The sequence below is a fragment of the Nuphar pumila genome, chromosome 15, assembly GCF_984573655.1.
Source record: "Nuphar pumila chromosome 15, dmNupPumi1.hap1.1, whole genome shotgun sequence".
In the NCBI taxonomy this organism is placed as follows: Eukaryota; Viridiplantae; Streptophyta; class Magnoliopsida; order Nymphaeales; family Nymphaeaceae; genus Nuphar; species Nuphar pumila.
In genome coordinates, this window is record NC_143263.1 from 66,805,210 (window position 1) to 66,822,523 (window position 17,314).

General features: G+C 40.3%; 1 protein-coding gene across 1 annotated transcript; it reads left to right on the forward strand.

The window, feature by feature from the left end:
• Window positions 1–13,974: 13,974 nt before the first annotated feature.
• Window positions 13,975–15,316, forward strand: LOC149815502 (uncharacterized). The gene has a single exon (XM_089990556.1). It carries the CDS (start codon window positions 13,975–13,977, stop codon window positions 15,025–15,027), a length of 1,053 nt encoding a protein of 350 aa, XP_089846682.1. The 3' UTR covers window positions 15,028–15,316.
• The last annotated feature ends 1,998 nt before the right edge of the window (window positions 15,317–17,314 follow it).

The window sequence follows — 17,314 nt, forward strand, 5'->3', positions numbered from 1 at the left end:
CACAAGATACTGACTCAACTGGACTCTCCGACTAAATTTTCAAGAAATACTGCCATTTTTAGAGAATTGGTACGGAATGGTCATTGGAGTGAAGTGAATTACGGATCTGAGTTGTCTTTGAGTTAGAACAAAGGTCAATAATACTGAGATGAACTAAAATCAAAGCTCAAACACTAGCTCAATCGACCAGACTCAGCTTAATTTCAGCTAAAACGGGCTAAAATGGGCTCCTGAACACTTGGAAGTGGATTTAAACTGAAACTGGAGCACTTAAACTCTTGGTGAGCTCAAGTTAGACTCAAAAGAATAGGATTGACTGTGAATGACTGACTCGGAGACAATTGGCTTGGATTTGAGTGAGAAATGAGCTCATTTCTGAAGAAAAGATCACATTTTGGCAGGAATTGTCATAAATAAAAATGGTTTGTTCATTGTGAGCTTAGATGAGCTTGAAATGACTGATATTTTAACTGTTCTGAACTGACCAGTGAGCTTTGTTGACTCCGACTGACTGGGACTCGGGATGACCTAGGGGTAAAATGGTAATTTCCCTCATGAAAGTTGGTAAAATGGTAGTTTTCTGAAACAGACTCAGGGTTTGACTCCTACACTGACCTAACGGGGTTGGCACTACACACGAGGGATGCATCTAAAATGAGTATAGAAAATTTAGGGTGTTTACAGAGGCCTAGTAGATCTTCCAGAAAAACATCAGCATACTCACGAACTATGTCTATATCTGATATTGTGAGGTCTGTTCTCTCCTCAGTTTTCATGTAGGCCACGAATCTCATGCATCCTTTTTTAATATATTTATTGGCCTTTAGACAAGATATGATAGTTGGCTTGGGTAATTTCCTAATACCCTAATATGTGAAAGTAGAGGTATGTGGTATTTAAAAGCTGACACACTTTCTTCTACAATCGATAGTGGCATGATGGTCTGACAACCAATCCATGCCTAGAACAATGTTTATATCTTTAAGGTCGAGTTGCAACAAGTTCACAGGCAACTCACAATTTTTGATTTCCACCACACAGTTAGAATACGCTGTATCCACTATGGTGGTTGCTCCTATAGGTGTCTCTATTAAGTAAGAAACACTCAATCGAGAAGGTGCCACTGGCAACCGTTTTTCAAATGCTGAAAAAGTGAAACTATGTGTGGCTCCTGAGTCGAATAATACATGAGCAAGAACACCAGAAATAGGAAGTGTACCTTCAACCACTTCAGGGCTGGAAGAGCTTCTTAGAGAGCTATTACATAAGCACAACCTGGTATTGTGGGCTTCGGCTTCGGTGGGGTGTTGCTTCTCAGATCAGGTTGTGGGCAATCATTGGCATAATAACCCATATGGTGGCAATTAAAACATCTCACGTTCCTTAAGTCACATTTACCCTCATGCCTCTGGAGACCACAAGTCCTGCAAGCATTATCCGACTGGGCCATCTTTTGAATCTTCGGCCTCTTAGTTTGTTGCATGCCGTTGTTCTTGAGGTGCTTACATTGGTTTTGACCTCCAAATTTTCGTTTGTTACCTCGTTGGAATCTTTCTTTAATCGAAAACTTCCTTTGAGATGACTCTGTCGCATCACTAGTATTGGGTCGAGTCCTTTCTTAATCCTCGATCTCTCTTTCTTCTGGGGCTTCTCTATCATTTGCATCTCCCAAAACTCATACCTGGAGGCGTAGTCTACGAGCCGACTGTATTTCTTTATTTGTTGTGGCCCTACCAACCTCAAAAGTTTGGCCCTCAAGCCCCTCTCAAACCTTTTGCACTTCTCTTTTTCGTTTGCCACTAAGGACTTGGCAAAACAGGAAAGCGAGTTGAAACAAGCGGTATACTAGGCGACAGTCATGCTACCTTGCTTCAGTTTCCTGAATTCTTCTTCCTTTTCTACCTTTTGGCACTTTGGAAAGAATTTCCTGTAAAATCTCTTCACGAATGTGGACCAAGAAAAATACGTGTCTGACTCCAAGGTGTTCCTGATGGACCTCCACCAGTACTCTGCATCGCTGGTCAGATTTGATACGAGTATCCACACCTTCTGATCCTCTGGACATTGGATGACATTCAATGCTTTCTCCACTTGCATCATCCAATTTTCTGTCATGACACCTACAGGAGTGCCATTGAAGAGCAGATGTTGCATGTTCTTGAACCTCTCAACCCATGAGGTGATGTCAGAAATCATCGTCTGAGGTTGACTTTGCTGGGCTCAGGTCGTTTGCAGAAGCTCATACAAGATACGATTGGTAGTGTATTCTGGCGATATTCTCGTACTTTCCCCTGTTAAACTTCTCATCAGTGATCCTTGTGGGATCTCCATATTTTCTTCTCCGCCCTCTCATAGAGCATACCTCTTGGGAGTGTGAATCGCTACATGACCCCCTTGAACTTGTGCCCCTTCCGTAGTAGGGGACGATAAGGGCACCCTTCGCGATGGTCTACCAAGGAGCTTCCTTTCTCGCCTGGCCGCTACAGTGTCCTTTGATAGGTAAGATGCTCTTCTGCGAGTGGCCATTGGTACTGCAGGAAAATTATCATTTAGTGAACTTATTATCACGTGGTTCGTTGATACTCGTACGAAATTGCATCACATATCACACAATATAAAAAAAATATTCAATTTATTTCATTCATAAGTCTCGTACATGCACGAGAAACATCACTAGCAAGCAAAAAGAAGGAATAATGCAATTTAAATAATATGACCCTACTAAGTAAACTAACTAATCATAATCACTCTTCAATCCATCTGAAGCATGGCCTGTTCCATGTGCTCCTTTGAGCTTGATGCTAGTGAGTCGCAGGGGAAGCATTCAGGTCATACTAAGGCGATGTAGGTGTATAAGTTGGTGTAGATGGAGTATGGGTAGGTGAGGCAGAAGTGTAAGTAGGTGAGGCCGTATCATCAGTGGGGTCTTCATCCTCATTTCCTTTCTCTGTACTCCTCGAAGTTGTTTGCTTGTACCCCAATCCTGGGTTGCTTCTAGTAGCTTCTGCAGCTTGCCAGGCTGCTTTCGCGGCCTGAATTGTTGCTATTCTAGCTTCCACAAACAGAGGCTCTTTGACTGGATATGGAACTCCTTGATTGGCTGCACTCATAGAAGCTGCATAACTAGCTCGAGACATATGTCGTTCTCGCGCATTGGCCATATGAGACCCTCCCCGAGCACCAAGTTTGCGCTAGGGGATGCTCTTCTCTCAATTCCTCTTCGTGCCGCCATCTGGTTTTTCACCATCCGCCCATGTGGATGTCGCTCTTGAGTAGTGTAAGGGTAGTTCTGAAGGTAAGAACATCGGTCTCCAATTATAATGTAGATCAGAGGAAGCCATGGTGTCAGATCTCTAACTACTTGAGCCATGCTTGTGATGACTCTGGTAGCCATCGTCATCGCAGCGATGAACTCTTCTCTCCCTCCGACGAGAGGCTCAGCAGGGTCTTGAGCCCTTTGGTCTTCGTTATTTCCTCGTTCGCTAGTCATTCCTAATCACACAATAATGTAATCACTAACGTACCTTATTCGAGCAGAGACTTATATATTGTCATTGAATTTTGTTATGAATGGTGAATATTTTTTTGTGTAAACCTGACTTTGATACTATTTTGTAACACCTCGATCTGGGACCTCAGAAGTCTGAGTTCGGTTGGTATTACTTCTCAGATGGAAGAGTTCAAAGTCTACATAGAGAAAACGTGGCTAAAAAAAACTTTTCATTTTATTACCATCATCACATTTTTCCTTACAAAGTTCATCATTCATGACAAAGGAAAGCAAATATATTTTATTCAAAGACAAGGAAATACAATATACCAAATGCTCTGTTGTAGAAGAAGAAGTTTCTCACGCCCTGATTGGTCTAATGCCTAAAACCTACTGTTATAATTTAAGCATGTAGGTGAATCTATAACCCAGTAAGGAATAATTATAAGCAAATAAACTATTAACTTACAACTATAGTGGGCTCCAAGCCCCTAATCTTAGTTTAGTTTTTGACACACCACACAAGTTGGTATATTTTAATTTCTCCTATTAACTTTCTCAAACACTCTCTCACACAACTATCACTAAGTCGGCGATACCGATTATAGACATTTATGGGCGTAGCAACCTCGTAGAACACCCCAATTCTATATATTGGCCAGACAATAAACCACCACAGGCACCCTACAGGTAGCTAGCCGGGAGGTCAAGCTCTTAATCTCGGTATGATTCATGCTACATCCTAACCATGATGGTTATCAATCATTCCTGGTCCTCCAGAGTCTCAACCCGGTATGAGTGAAACTATAAGTCATAACTAAGTTCAACCCATTGAACCATATTCTCAAACTCGTTCTCTCACGAGTGATGTTTGAACTCTTCACAATGAATCTCATTCTTAAATTTCATGATGACTTTAGGACTCACACTTCTCTCACTAAGCACGCAAAGATGTAGGGACTCTACATCGTTAAATCACTGGTGGCTCACTCTCCATGGTGACTGCACTCTGACTGCGAACTAGGTCATCACTTCCGAGATTTAAGGGGTTATGCATGTTGATCTTAACATATTTATTCATATAATATGAATAGACTATATGGGACTCCAATCTAACATACTCTCACCACAATGTTTGACATTAACGAACATTTAGACATGCAATCACAAATACAATCTCTTTCAGTCATGCAAGATACATCATAACTAACATAAATATCACAATCACATGTTTAAAATCAACTCATAATGTCAAGCATGGTAATTTTTATGCATGTCATGGTATCACTCGAAAGCTATCATGCTACTCATATTAATACACAAAATTACGATAACATGCAACGTAAAATATTTATTTACTTCTGAAATTACTTATAATATCCCTTACCTTGAAGGTGAATCCTTTGCTTTTCCTCAAATCAAGCCTCATGAAGCTCTAATAGTATGATCTGGTTACACAATATTCTCATAATAATGCATAAAACTTCATATATTATTACTAAATTACCAAAATATCATTTCTCAAATTTATTCATGAACTCTTAATTTTTGCATCACTAATTTGACTGAATTTCATGGACTAGTAGATTTTTTTCTACGATACGAGTCCAATGCACCAAACCTCACTCGATTCCAAGTTCGGGGTGCAAAGATATGCCCATTTTATCAAAATGGATCTCGGGTATCCCAAAGAATATTTAGGCCATTTCAGATTTCAGTATAATTTGAGACTATCTTAAGATCCGATCCGGATTCGTTTCTGATTTGGATCCAACCCTATCTGCTTGGATTCAGATCTATTACTCATTTGGATCCAGAACAGTCTGACTGGATCTAGAATGGTCTGACTATGTCCAGAACATCCTGACTGGATCCATAATAGCTTGACTGGATCCATGACATTTTAATTGGATCCAGAATAGTCTGATCTAGATTCGGTTCTGATATGGATTTAGGACTGATCCAATCATATCCAAAACAGTCAGTCTAGATCCAGAACAGGTCCAGATCGAATTGGATCTAAACTGAAAACCCAGATCTAGTTAGATCGAACCGGTTCGGCCTGACTTGGGTTTATCCAAACCGGTTCAGCTCAAACTCGATTCGGTCTGAACCGATTCCACTTGAACCGGGTTGGTCTGAACCGGTTCAGTTCAGACCGGTGCCGTTTGAACCGACCCATATAAACCGGTTCGGCTAGACTCCATTTGGTATGAACCGGTTCAACCCAAACTGATTCAACCAACATCTTTTTTTTAACTCAGTTTGTCTCGGTCTGGGTGCGACCCAGACCGACCCGGTTTGGTCTGGGTCACACCCAGACCAACTCAGTCCCTTTTTTTGTTGTTGTTGACCCAACCTTAGGTTCAGTCTGGGCGCGACCCAGACCCACCCTCGGCCTGTCTTTAAAAAAAACTGAAAGGGGCAAAACCCCTTTCGTTTACAGAGAGGGAGGGCCACCGACCGACCCTCTCCTCTGTACCCAAGAGGGTACGAGTCGGCATCCGGCGTTGGTTGACCCTCCCTACGATAGAGGGATCGGCCACTGACGTCGGTCGATCGACCCTCTCTCTCTTTCTCTCTCTTTCCCATCTTTGTTTTTTTCTCTATTTTCTCTGTAAATCACCGACAGCCATGGCTGTCGGCTCTCACTCACCTGAAAAAAGAAAGAAGAAGAAGGAGAAGGAGAAGGGGAGGTGACTCACCGAACTACCACCATCGCCGTCACCTGTAAGTGCTCCACTCTCACTCTCTTGGTTGCCCTCTCTCAGCTTCCTCTTGCTCGAGTGTGGGAAAAGGCACACCATGAGGGCTATTTATAACCCTCACGATGGGGTGAGGATAACCCTCAACCCCCCCCCCCCCCCCCCGCCCTTTTTCAATGTTTATCCCGTCTGGCGACTTCGTCTTAGGGGGTTTACAAGGGCATTGATTATAATGAGACTTTTTCTCCTGTCTCAACAATGGAATCGTTGAGGATAATCATGGCTCTCGTAGCTCATTTTGATTTAGAGCTATATCAGATATATGTGAAAACTGTCTTCCTGAATAGGGATCTGGATAAGAAGGTATACATGCAACAACCTCCTGGTTTTAGTATAGATGACTCGAATGATTTAATTTGTAAATTGAAGAAGTTAATTTATGGACTTAAGCAGGCCTCCCGTCAGTGGTATAAAAAATTCAATCAGGTAATTATGAACTTTGGATTCACTAAAAACATTGTTGGTTAGTGCATTTACATAAAGACTAGTGGGAGTAAGTTTATAATTTTAGTTTTATATGTTGACGATATTCTTCTTGCAACTAATGATTTGAGTCTATTACATGAAACAAAAGATTTTTTTTTCTCTCATTTTGATATAAAGAACATGGGTGAGGCCACATATGTTCTTGGAATCGAGATCCGTCGTGACAGAACTAAGGGTGTCCTTGGCTTCTATCAGAAATCCTATATCCTTATGGTTCTTAAAAGATATAGGATGGAGAATTGTTCTCCTAGTTTGACATCTATAGTAAAAGAGGATAAATTTAGCTTAATGAATTGTCTTCAGGATGATATTGTGAAGGCGCATATGATAGTTGTCCCATATGCTTCGGCAGTTGGAAGTTTGCAGTACGCGCAGATTTGCACTCGACTTAATATAGCGTTTGTTGTGGAGATGCTTGGTAGATATCAGTCAAATCCAAGCATTGTGCACTGGAAGGCAGCGAAGAAGGTCATGCATTATTTACAAGGAACGAAAGACTATATATTAACCTACAAGAAAGTTAGACCACCTAGAGGTCGTTGGATACTCTGATGCGGACTTAAGAGGGTGTATTGACAGTAGAAAATCCACTACTAGATACATTTTTGTACTAGTGGGTGGTGTTGTCTCATGGAGAAGTGAAAAATAGTCTAGCACTGTTGTTCATACCATGAAGGCAGAATTTATTGCTCTATATGAAACTTCGTCATAGGCTATTTAGATAAAAAACTTTCTTATAGGTCTTGGTATTGTGGATTTTATTGAGAGGCCACTAAAGATCTTTTGTGATAATGAAACAGTTGTGTCTTTTTCAAATAGCAACAAGATCTCAACCTCGTGTCAATACTTGGAATTAAAATACTTTTTTGTTAAAGAAATGACTGAGAATCATCTAGTATGTATTGATACAATTGGGACAAAGAAAATAATTGTGGATCCCCTTACTAAAGAACTAGCGCCGAGATTATATTCTCAATATATAAAGGAGATGGGTCTTTTTTATTCTTTTTGATGTATGACAATACATTAAATGATCATATTTGTGTATATGAATTTGATTCTCTATGGCTTTATAAATTATTGATTTTGCATAAAGGATCTCTTATATGGATTAGAGAGAATAGCAGAATAACAATATTTAAATGACCAATAGAATAGGTAAGAGACCAACCTATTCATAAAAGTAATTTCAACATGCTAAAGTACTAAAGGTGAATTATAGTGTAGTACATGAAAATATGACATTTCATAAAGGAGTGTTCATCTCCATGACTCATATGATTCATTCTTGTGATAAAGGGTAGCATGTGAACCCACATGAAGAATTAAATCGAGATAACGGTATAAACCTCGATTTAGTGCACTTTTGGTGTCAATGGGTCAAGTGGGAGAATGTTGGACATAACGGATTTGGGTTCAACCCATTGGGTGACTCAGTTTGACACCATTAGTGAGCCACATAATCGAGAGTTAGTGGGTGAGAGTTACGTGAATGTGAGATCCCACATTCACGTAACTGTCTCTTTCTCCCATTATATAAGGGGGATAGGCTGCCATGAAAATGATGAGAGATTCATAGCATATTAGCCTACCCCATATACCACATAAGGTTTACGTGGTACAAGGTCTTGCTCACCGTCAACCTTAGGATTGGGCTCATCGTGGGCGTCGACCAACTGAGGAGAACGTCGAACACCCACACTCGCATGCCATGGCATCTTTAGGTACGCTTCAGTGTTTGATTTTGCAGGAAACACCAACAACATGAACATAAAATAATCCCTCTTCCCTTGGTTTTTTTTTTCTATGAAGAAGAAAACCTGGGTGGGGCCTCGTGACCACCCTGCCTTATCTGGCCCATCTCTGAAAGCTATAGACACACTCGTGCACTAATGGGGTTTGGTTCGGTGCCTTCATCTCAGCACCCTCACAACAACCCCGCTGGCCATGCAGGCGGCCTCCTCCCATGTTGATAGCCACTAATAATCATTTTCTTTAAGCAAGTTTAGCAGTTGTTTTTATTCTTGATAGTTAACAACCACAGTTTATTTTTGTTAGATGTCAAACGACAAGCAAACCACCAAATTGCATGAACATAAAATAATTCTTCTCTTGTTTATAGCCTCTAATAGTCATTGCCTTTAACAAACAAAAATAAGTTTAGCAACCATTTTATTCTTGACCGTTATAGAAATATCATCATAGTTATCAGCAAAACAATAGATATGAGAAGCGATGCATGAAGTAGAATTGGGGCACGGTTTTTTTCTTTGTGTCTTCCTGACTCGCACGGAAAGGGAGATTGACAGGTTGTCTGAGATGTGATGCATATAGCTTGCCTTAGGCGAGAAGCTATATAAACTTAGAGGAAGCGAGTTCACAGTCGTGCATATCTCATGCAAGCTTAGTATAACGAAATATTGAAAGTGACAGAGTCAAACGGGTTGATAGAGCGGAGCAATGCCAATTGTCAGTGCAAAGCGAGTTCAAGCCAACGAGGGACGGGTGTGTCATCTTCCTGTGATGAGCGCACAAGTAGTCGAGGGTCGATATAGCCAGCTACATGTTCGAATAAGCATCATGAATATTAGAGTGAACATCGAGTTCTTGTGTCACACCGAATGAGAGGTATGTTATATTTTGGTGTCTATGACTCCCACAAAGTACAACGCTCATCCCGCAAGGAACCTTTGTTATGATGGAGTAGACCTTTCGACCCCCAGTCTAAATCAGTTGCTAATTTAATGTAGTAAAGCTCCCTAATCAAGAAAAATCATCGTCGCTCGACATACACTCATCGAGTGCAAGGTTGGGTGGCAAGAAGACCAACTAGAGCAGACCCCAGGCATGCCTTATGATGCTCATGGAGAATTTGCATACTTGTGCCTTATTATGCTCATGGAGAATTTGCATACTTGTGAGCACTCTGTGTACTCTCATGTGTTACTCACAATACGATCTTAAAGCGATTATGCAAACACATAATAAACAAAAAGAAAGTTTTATGAAGCAATATGAAGTGTGAGTGAAAGCAAATAAGAAATTAAGTAAAAACAAGTAGAAAATGATATAAAACCATTGTACAACCTTGTTATAGGAAATTTACTATTTTCTATTATAAAAATTATAAAAAAGTGATGGAGAAGCAAAAGGAAAACACTGAGGAAACAAAGAGGAAGCATACTTCCCACTAAAGAGAAATGAGGAGGAAGTATGCTTTCCACTAAAGGGAAACGAGTTTCCCATATTTGAGAAGCAAATTTTCCAAAGTTTCCCCATCTTTCCGAGAAGTGAGGCGTGTCCCACTAGCACACTAACCCTTGTATCAGTTGGCACTATCAATGTTGAAAAATGGTTTTAGTTGTTTTTAATCAATCTCAAACTTATAGATGTACTCCCTATAGCTTTTTTTTTTGAAAGGCAAGTTGGGGTTAGGCATACCCCCACCAGTTATTATTCAACGTACTACTGGGGTTTTGAACAGCAATGTCTCACCACAGGGAGACGTGCACTCATAGGTCCTACCAACCATGCGGAGCCCCCAGTTGGTTTGTACTCCCTATAGCTTAGCTAAAGATATTTATTTATTTTTAATCGATAGTGAAAGATATGCATTGAATCTTACACCATTTTTTGTTCAAATAGGCTTTTAAAGATACACAAAAGTTAGTGGCTCATATTGTACCAAACTTTACAATAAAAAGTCAAGCTTAGCAATGATATGTATATCTATAGCGTAGATGCATTTATAACAATAAAAAACAATTTTTATATTAGATTAAGTGATTTTTTCATGATAAAATGTGTTTTTTAGGGAGAGAAAATCAATGGCTGATGTTACACTGAAACTTGATAAAACATTGAAATTTTTCATTAGATTAATTCAATGTAAAGCATGTTTTCTAGTGAATAAGCAATAATAAACACATCTACAGGTTTAGATTAACTAAAAAACACTTGCAGGGTCATAACAAGTAACCTAATTTTTTACAGCAAGATGACTCTCTCTCTCTCTCTTTAGTTTCTTCTTGTTCAGCAGAGCATTTGGTAGATTTTATTTTTATGTCATTGAATAATTATGTAATTATTTTTTTTTTTGTTATGAATGATGAACATTGTTAAGAAAAAGTTGCTTATGGGAATAAAATGAAAAAAAAATTGCCACATTTTCTCTATGTGAACTTTGTAGTCTTTACCTTTGGGAAGTAATACCAACCGAACTCGAGCTCTCGAGGTCCCAGATCGAGGTGTTATAGAGTGGTGTCAGAGCCAGGTTCAAATAAAGAAGTTCTTCATTCATAATAAGTTCAATGACATAGAATGTGTTTCAAGTCTCTGCTCGATAATAACACGTTAGTAATTAGATTGTTTGTGATTAGGAAATTGCTAGCAAGCACAACCACGAAGACCCTAGAGCACAAGTCCACATGAGCCACCCATTGTAGGAAGAGAGGAATTTGTCGTTGCAATGACAATGACGACTGGAGTCATTACAAGCATGGCTCAAATCATTAGAGATCTTACACCACGGCCTCCATCAATTTACATCATAGCGGGACACAGAGATGTCATACATCATAACTACCCCTACACTGCTCAAGGGCGATAGGCACAGTCTTACGAGCGAGGGACTCACCAGAGAGCTCGGTCAATAGGTGTTCAAAAGATAAGAGATTGGATGGCGGCTGGAGGAGAAGTCGCAAAGAGAGCATCTTCTAGCGTAAACTTTGCATCTCGAAGAGGTTCTTGTATGACCAGTGCACGGGGATGACATATGTCCTGAGCTAGTTATGCAGCTGCAATGAGTGCAGCCAATCGATGAGCTTTATATCCAGTGGGAGAGTTCCTTTCTGAAGAAACTAGAAGGGCGGTGATTCGGGCCGCAGAAGCAGCATGGCAGACTGTTGAAGCAAACATGAGTGGCCCAGGATTAGGGCATCGATAGGTAGCCACGGGGAGTTCGGAGGAAGGAGGTAAGGATGAAGACCCCACTGATGATCCTGCCTCACCTACCTATACTCTTGTCTTAATAATTTTGCAAGAAGTTTTGTGCATTAATGCAAGCATGTTTGTGTAATGACCAAATCCTACTCTTAGATCACCTTGAGACTCAATTGCATTGAAAGCATAATGTTTGCACTTGAAGTAATATGCATGTTAGTTGTGGTTTGTTATGCATGAAAGACAATTAATTTATGAACGCATGTCTATGTGATTATTAATATCATGCATTGTGATAAGATTATGTTTAGATTGAAGTCTCTTTTATTCTATTCATATTGTATGAATGAATATTTTGAGATCAGCATGCAGACCCCTTAAATCTCGGAAGTGGCGACCTGTGGTAAGGGCTACTTGATTCACGGTCAGAGTGCAACCATCATGAAGAGTGGGTCATCGGTGATTTAATGATGTAGCGACACTACACCATTACGTGCTTAGTGAGAGATGTGTGTGAGTCCTAAGGTCATCATAAGATTTAAGAATGAGATTCGTTGTGATAAGTTTACGACCTCACTCATGAGAGAATGAGTGAATTACGAGTTTGAGAATGTGGTCCAATGTGTTGAACTTAGTCATGTCTTAGGGTTACACTTACACCGGGTTTGGGACTCTAAAGGACCATGGATGGTTGATAACCATCATGGTAAGGATGTAGCATGAACCATACCGAGACTGAGAGCTTGATCTTCCAGCTAGCTACCGGTGGGGTCCCCGTGGTGATTCGCTGCAGTGCCTGGTGGTCCAAAAACTACTGAGAGTGTATGGTTTATTGTATGGCCAACATATAGAATTAGGGTGTTCTACGAGGTTGCTACACCCATAGACGACTATGACCGATATAGCCAACCTATTGATAATTGTTGTGAGATAGTGTTTGAGAAAGTTAATGAAAGTAATTAAAATATACCAACTTGTGTGATGTATCAAAAACTAAACTAAAACTAGGGGCTTACAGTCCACTACAGTTGTAAGCTTAAATATTTATTTGCTTATAATTATTTTTTACTGGGTTATAGACTCACCCCCATGTTTAATTATAACTGTAGGTTGCAGGCACACTAGCACAGATAGAACTTGATCAGCTTCTTCGTCTTCAGCAAAGCATTTGGTAGATTTTATTTTTATGTTATTAAATAATTATGTAATTGTTTTTCCTTTGTTATGAATGTTGAACATTGTTAAGAAAAAGTTGATTATGGAAATAAAATGAAAGAAAAATTTTGCCATGTTTTATCTGTGTGAACTTTGTACTTTTTCCTTTTGAGAAGTAATACCAACCGAACTCGAACTCCCAAGGTCCCAGATCGAGGTGTTACAGTTTTCTCCCAAACAATTGAAGTATTTGTCTCTTATTGCAATCTGCAACTTAGCGGTGAATGAATTGATGATCTATTGTTTCAACGCTATGCAAACACTAGTGCATTGATTTGCAAGGGAGATACCCATATGTTGGAGATGGCCCTGGGTTGGCAAATATTTCCTTAATGCTAGTCTCAGTGTGAGTGCTGCACGAGAGGAGTGATATTTGCAGCAGATTGAATTACTACGGGAAAATTCCTCATCTTTTTGTCTTACAATTTCCCAAGCAGCCTCAGTAGACAAAATCCTTTGTTCGCTCCTGCCAATATAGCTGATCTTCCATATCAGAGAATTGAGGTGGATTAGTGATAATTTCATCTACTGCACGAAGACTGAGCATTAAAAGCTTAAAAAATGGATTAAAGTAAAACAAGCTTTATTTTACTTCTTGATGTACAATGTCTACTTCTATGATCTTTTCTTACTACTTCCCTTTATGCTTCTTAAACGCTTCATACAACTTTTATTATGGGAATTTGAAAAAACATGCTATATTTGTGATTCTCTATATTTTTCTGAATATCATATTTTTCAATGGATTTTCCCGGGAACGGGTGATACTAGTTTGAAGTTTTGAACTAAAGACCAGCAGATTGACACTACCCACAAGCCCCACCTTTTGCTATCGTTCTGTCCTATGTATCTCTCAATTCTCAAAAAGGATCGGGCCTTTTGACATAGGACCGGTTCCCATTCCATCCTATGTCGATCCTAGCCGTCCAGCCACATCCAAATGAAAATGTGGACCAATCCTAGCCGTTGATTGGACGGCTAGGATTGAATGTAGGATGGAACCCATCGTACGTTGGGCACTCGCCACACGCACCAATTCTCTTACTTACACGCTGCAAACCTTCTCAAAGTGCAACGATGGGCTCCCTCTCTTCCCCCTCTCCCTGTGCTCTCAGAGTGGAGGCACCGTTCCTCACCAACGTCCCCATCCGCCACAAAATCCCACCGTTGAAAACAACCACCAAAACCCCACATCACAAAACCCTCTCCTTCCCCTCAAAACCCCACCAAAACCTCCACCCCCATCTCAGAATCCTCAATTTCCGACCCCCCAAATCCTCAAACCACGAAACCCAGCTCACCAACGGTCGAAACCACGGCGAAGAGGATGATGGCATCCCCACCGACCATGTCAAGACCCTGGCCAAATTCAAGAGCAGGCACAACTACATCAGGGTTCTAGAAGTTTCTAGAAGGTTGGACCACCCCTTCTCAGGCTCCAGGCTCCTCCTGCTTGACCGCCCAGGGAACATCCACAGCATCGCCTTCCTCTTCAAGCTCCTCACTGATACCTACTTTGATATCTTTGCCACGTTTCCAGCAATTCTGAGGGATGGCCCATTGGGCATTCTGGGTTTTGGTGCAGGAACAGCTGCCACAATGATACTGAAGTTGTACCCACAAGCTGAAATCCATGGGTATGAGATTGACCCATGTGTTGTTTCAGTTGGTAGGGAGTATTTTGGGCTCTCAAAGGTTGAGAAACAGCATAAAGGGCGGATCTTCATATACATAGGCGATGCCCTCAAGGTACGTGTGAGAGAGGGCTTCTCTGGTATCATGGTTGATCTGTTCTCTAAGGGGGTTGTGATTCCTGAGCTTCAAAACTCAGAGACATGGGTGAAGTTGAGAGACAATTTGAGGAAAGGAGGGAGGATCATGATTAACTGTGGTGGGAGCTGCGTGGAGCCTGAGGATGCGTCTAGAGACGGGGCGTCGATCATGGAGGAGACTCTGCAGGCAATGGATCAAGTTTTTCATGGTCAGTTGCATGTCCTGAAACTTGGGAATCAGAAGGAGGATAGCTGCCTCGCTTTAACGGGTCCGTTGCCTGATCATGTCGCTTGGAAGCAGGCATTGCCATCTTCATTGAGGCATTATGTTGATATGTGGAGACCTTATCGAGGGTAGATCACGCCTCCCTCTTTCTTTAAATATTGAATTTTAAAAGGATGAGCAGTTATTCTTTCTCTGTTTATATGATTGAATTTCAATTGTTATTAATATGGATGGTCACTGGTATAGGAGTATTGAAATTGTATGAGATGAGTAAAAGTAAACCAATGTGAATTTCTCTATAGGAAATAAAACCAGTAGAGATGCAGGTTGGCTTGCTGCAAGGCATTTCCTTTGTCAAATGTGCGCTTCTACTATTGATTGTTGTAATCTCCTTCTATATGATTCAATTTCAATGTTTATTAATCTGGATGGTCACTGGTATAGGAGTATTGAAATCGTATGAGATGAGTAAAAGTAAACCAATGTGAATTTCTCTATAGGAAACAAAACCAGTAGAGATGCAGGTTGGCTAGCTACAAAGCATTTCCCTTGTCAAGTGTGTGCTTCTGTTATTGACTGTTGCAATCTCCCTCTGAGAAGCTGATAGTGCTATTCGATATGTTAGATGCTGATGGTTGTTGAAACATCATGATTCAGTTGTCAGGTTCTTGGACCTGAGGTTGTTGTCATCCAAATCCATGGTGAATTTATGCCTGTTTCTTGATGTTGGTTGGAAAACTCTCCTAATTAGGCTGTGAAATAGCCAACCAATCTAAAGAAGAAACTCAAGGCACGGTTAAGCCCCAAGTCAGGTCATGCCATCAGAGTTTTGCCATCGAGTTCTTTGATGTCTGCGTGGGAAATTTGAATCTTGGTATTCACCTCCTCTTCTTTCTTAAGTTTTTTAAATCAGCTACAATGTCGCATTGTGGATCATCTAAGGATTTTTTTTTATGAGGCATAAACAAAGACTATTGGCTTCTGTTGGTGGTAGGAATCGTGAGCTTCAAGTCGGAGATGTGACTGCCTATGCGGAACGATGAAAGTGCTATGTAGAAATTAGCTAGAGAAGTTTCATATCTGGTGCTGGTTGTATGCCAGGAGCATTACAGTGGTAGAAAATTATTGGTACAAGGTCAAGATAAAAGTAGCAGCTGGTCATGTGGTATACAGAATTAGTTTCTGCAGAAGTCCGCTCACAGATACTATTATGAAGCTTCATCTGCATTTGAGAACTCATGTTCTTCTAGAATCTAAGCATGCGTATGATGCAAAAAAAAGTCATTCTTTGGTATCTTCCACACTTAATTTAGCATCACAAAAATCTAATTCATTGGTACTCAAGTTGATCCCATGTTAATTTGTGTGTGCATCATACAGTCAGCTTTGAAGTCAACTCCATGTAGTTGGGACAAGGCTTCTTGATGATGATGATGATGATGATGATCTTAACAGTGAATCTTGCAAAGAAAGAAGCATGAATTTGCACCTAATTGTAAGATTTCCTTTGATGAAGAGAACAAATATTCCTTGCAATTAGACCTAGGACTGTCATACAAGTTTTTTGAAGGCAACCAGTCAAGTGTAATCTTTGGACTGTCAGTACCCCTAAGCATCTAAATGTATGTCAATCTTCCATAAGCATATGAACGTCGGCTAATGAAGAACCAATCCGACCCAGTCTGAATTGTTGAGGAAAATGAATTCTGACAAATCACGGAAGATGGAAGTTCAGGACTTCCTAACTTGTCATCCATCCTGATACTACTGTCGGCTGAGCATGCTTTAGAATTTTTACAGTGTGACACAAGATCTTCAATCCCATAAGATTGTGCCTCTATGAAACATATTCTTTTTCATTTTCCATCAATAGCACGCTTCCTGTTACTAGAAATTTGTCATGTAGAAAATTTTCCACATTGTGGTGTTTGGCGTATTTCAGATTTTGCTTGGATAACAGCATATTGAAGCAGGTAGCACTTGAGTGCAACATGGTATCAACTATCTGCTGAGAGACCATTTGATTATTTTCTACTCAATGACGGGTTGGTATTGGACTCGCTTAACAGTTCTGTGGCTAAGATATTTGATTCAATTGCCAAATGGTTTTTAGAATTTCTCCATTTTATATCCTCAGTCTTGAGATACAGTTTAGTCTTCGCCTTCTATTTAACAGAATCTATGCTTAGTTATCCAGTAATTTGTTTAAAGTTATCCAGATTAGTCACTGGAGAATTAGCATAAAATTTGTATCATGGCAACAGCTGCAGATATGTTCATGAGAGAGAGAGTTCTGTTCAGGGGTTTTTTACTCCATATTTCTCTCTTTATGGATCATGGAACAAGGCCATATCATTTGAACATTCCATGTTTGTTGGCCACGAATTCTTCCTTACCATCGAAGTTGAATAAGGGAGGT

What these genes read in the sequence shown, in the direction of transcription:
- LOC149815502 (XM_089990556.1), top strand. Translation starts at nt 13,975, where the DNA reads ATGGGCTCCCTCTCTTCCCCCTCTCCCTGTGCTCTCAGAGTGGAGGCA.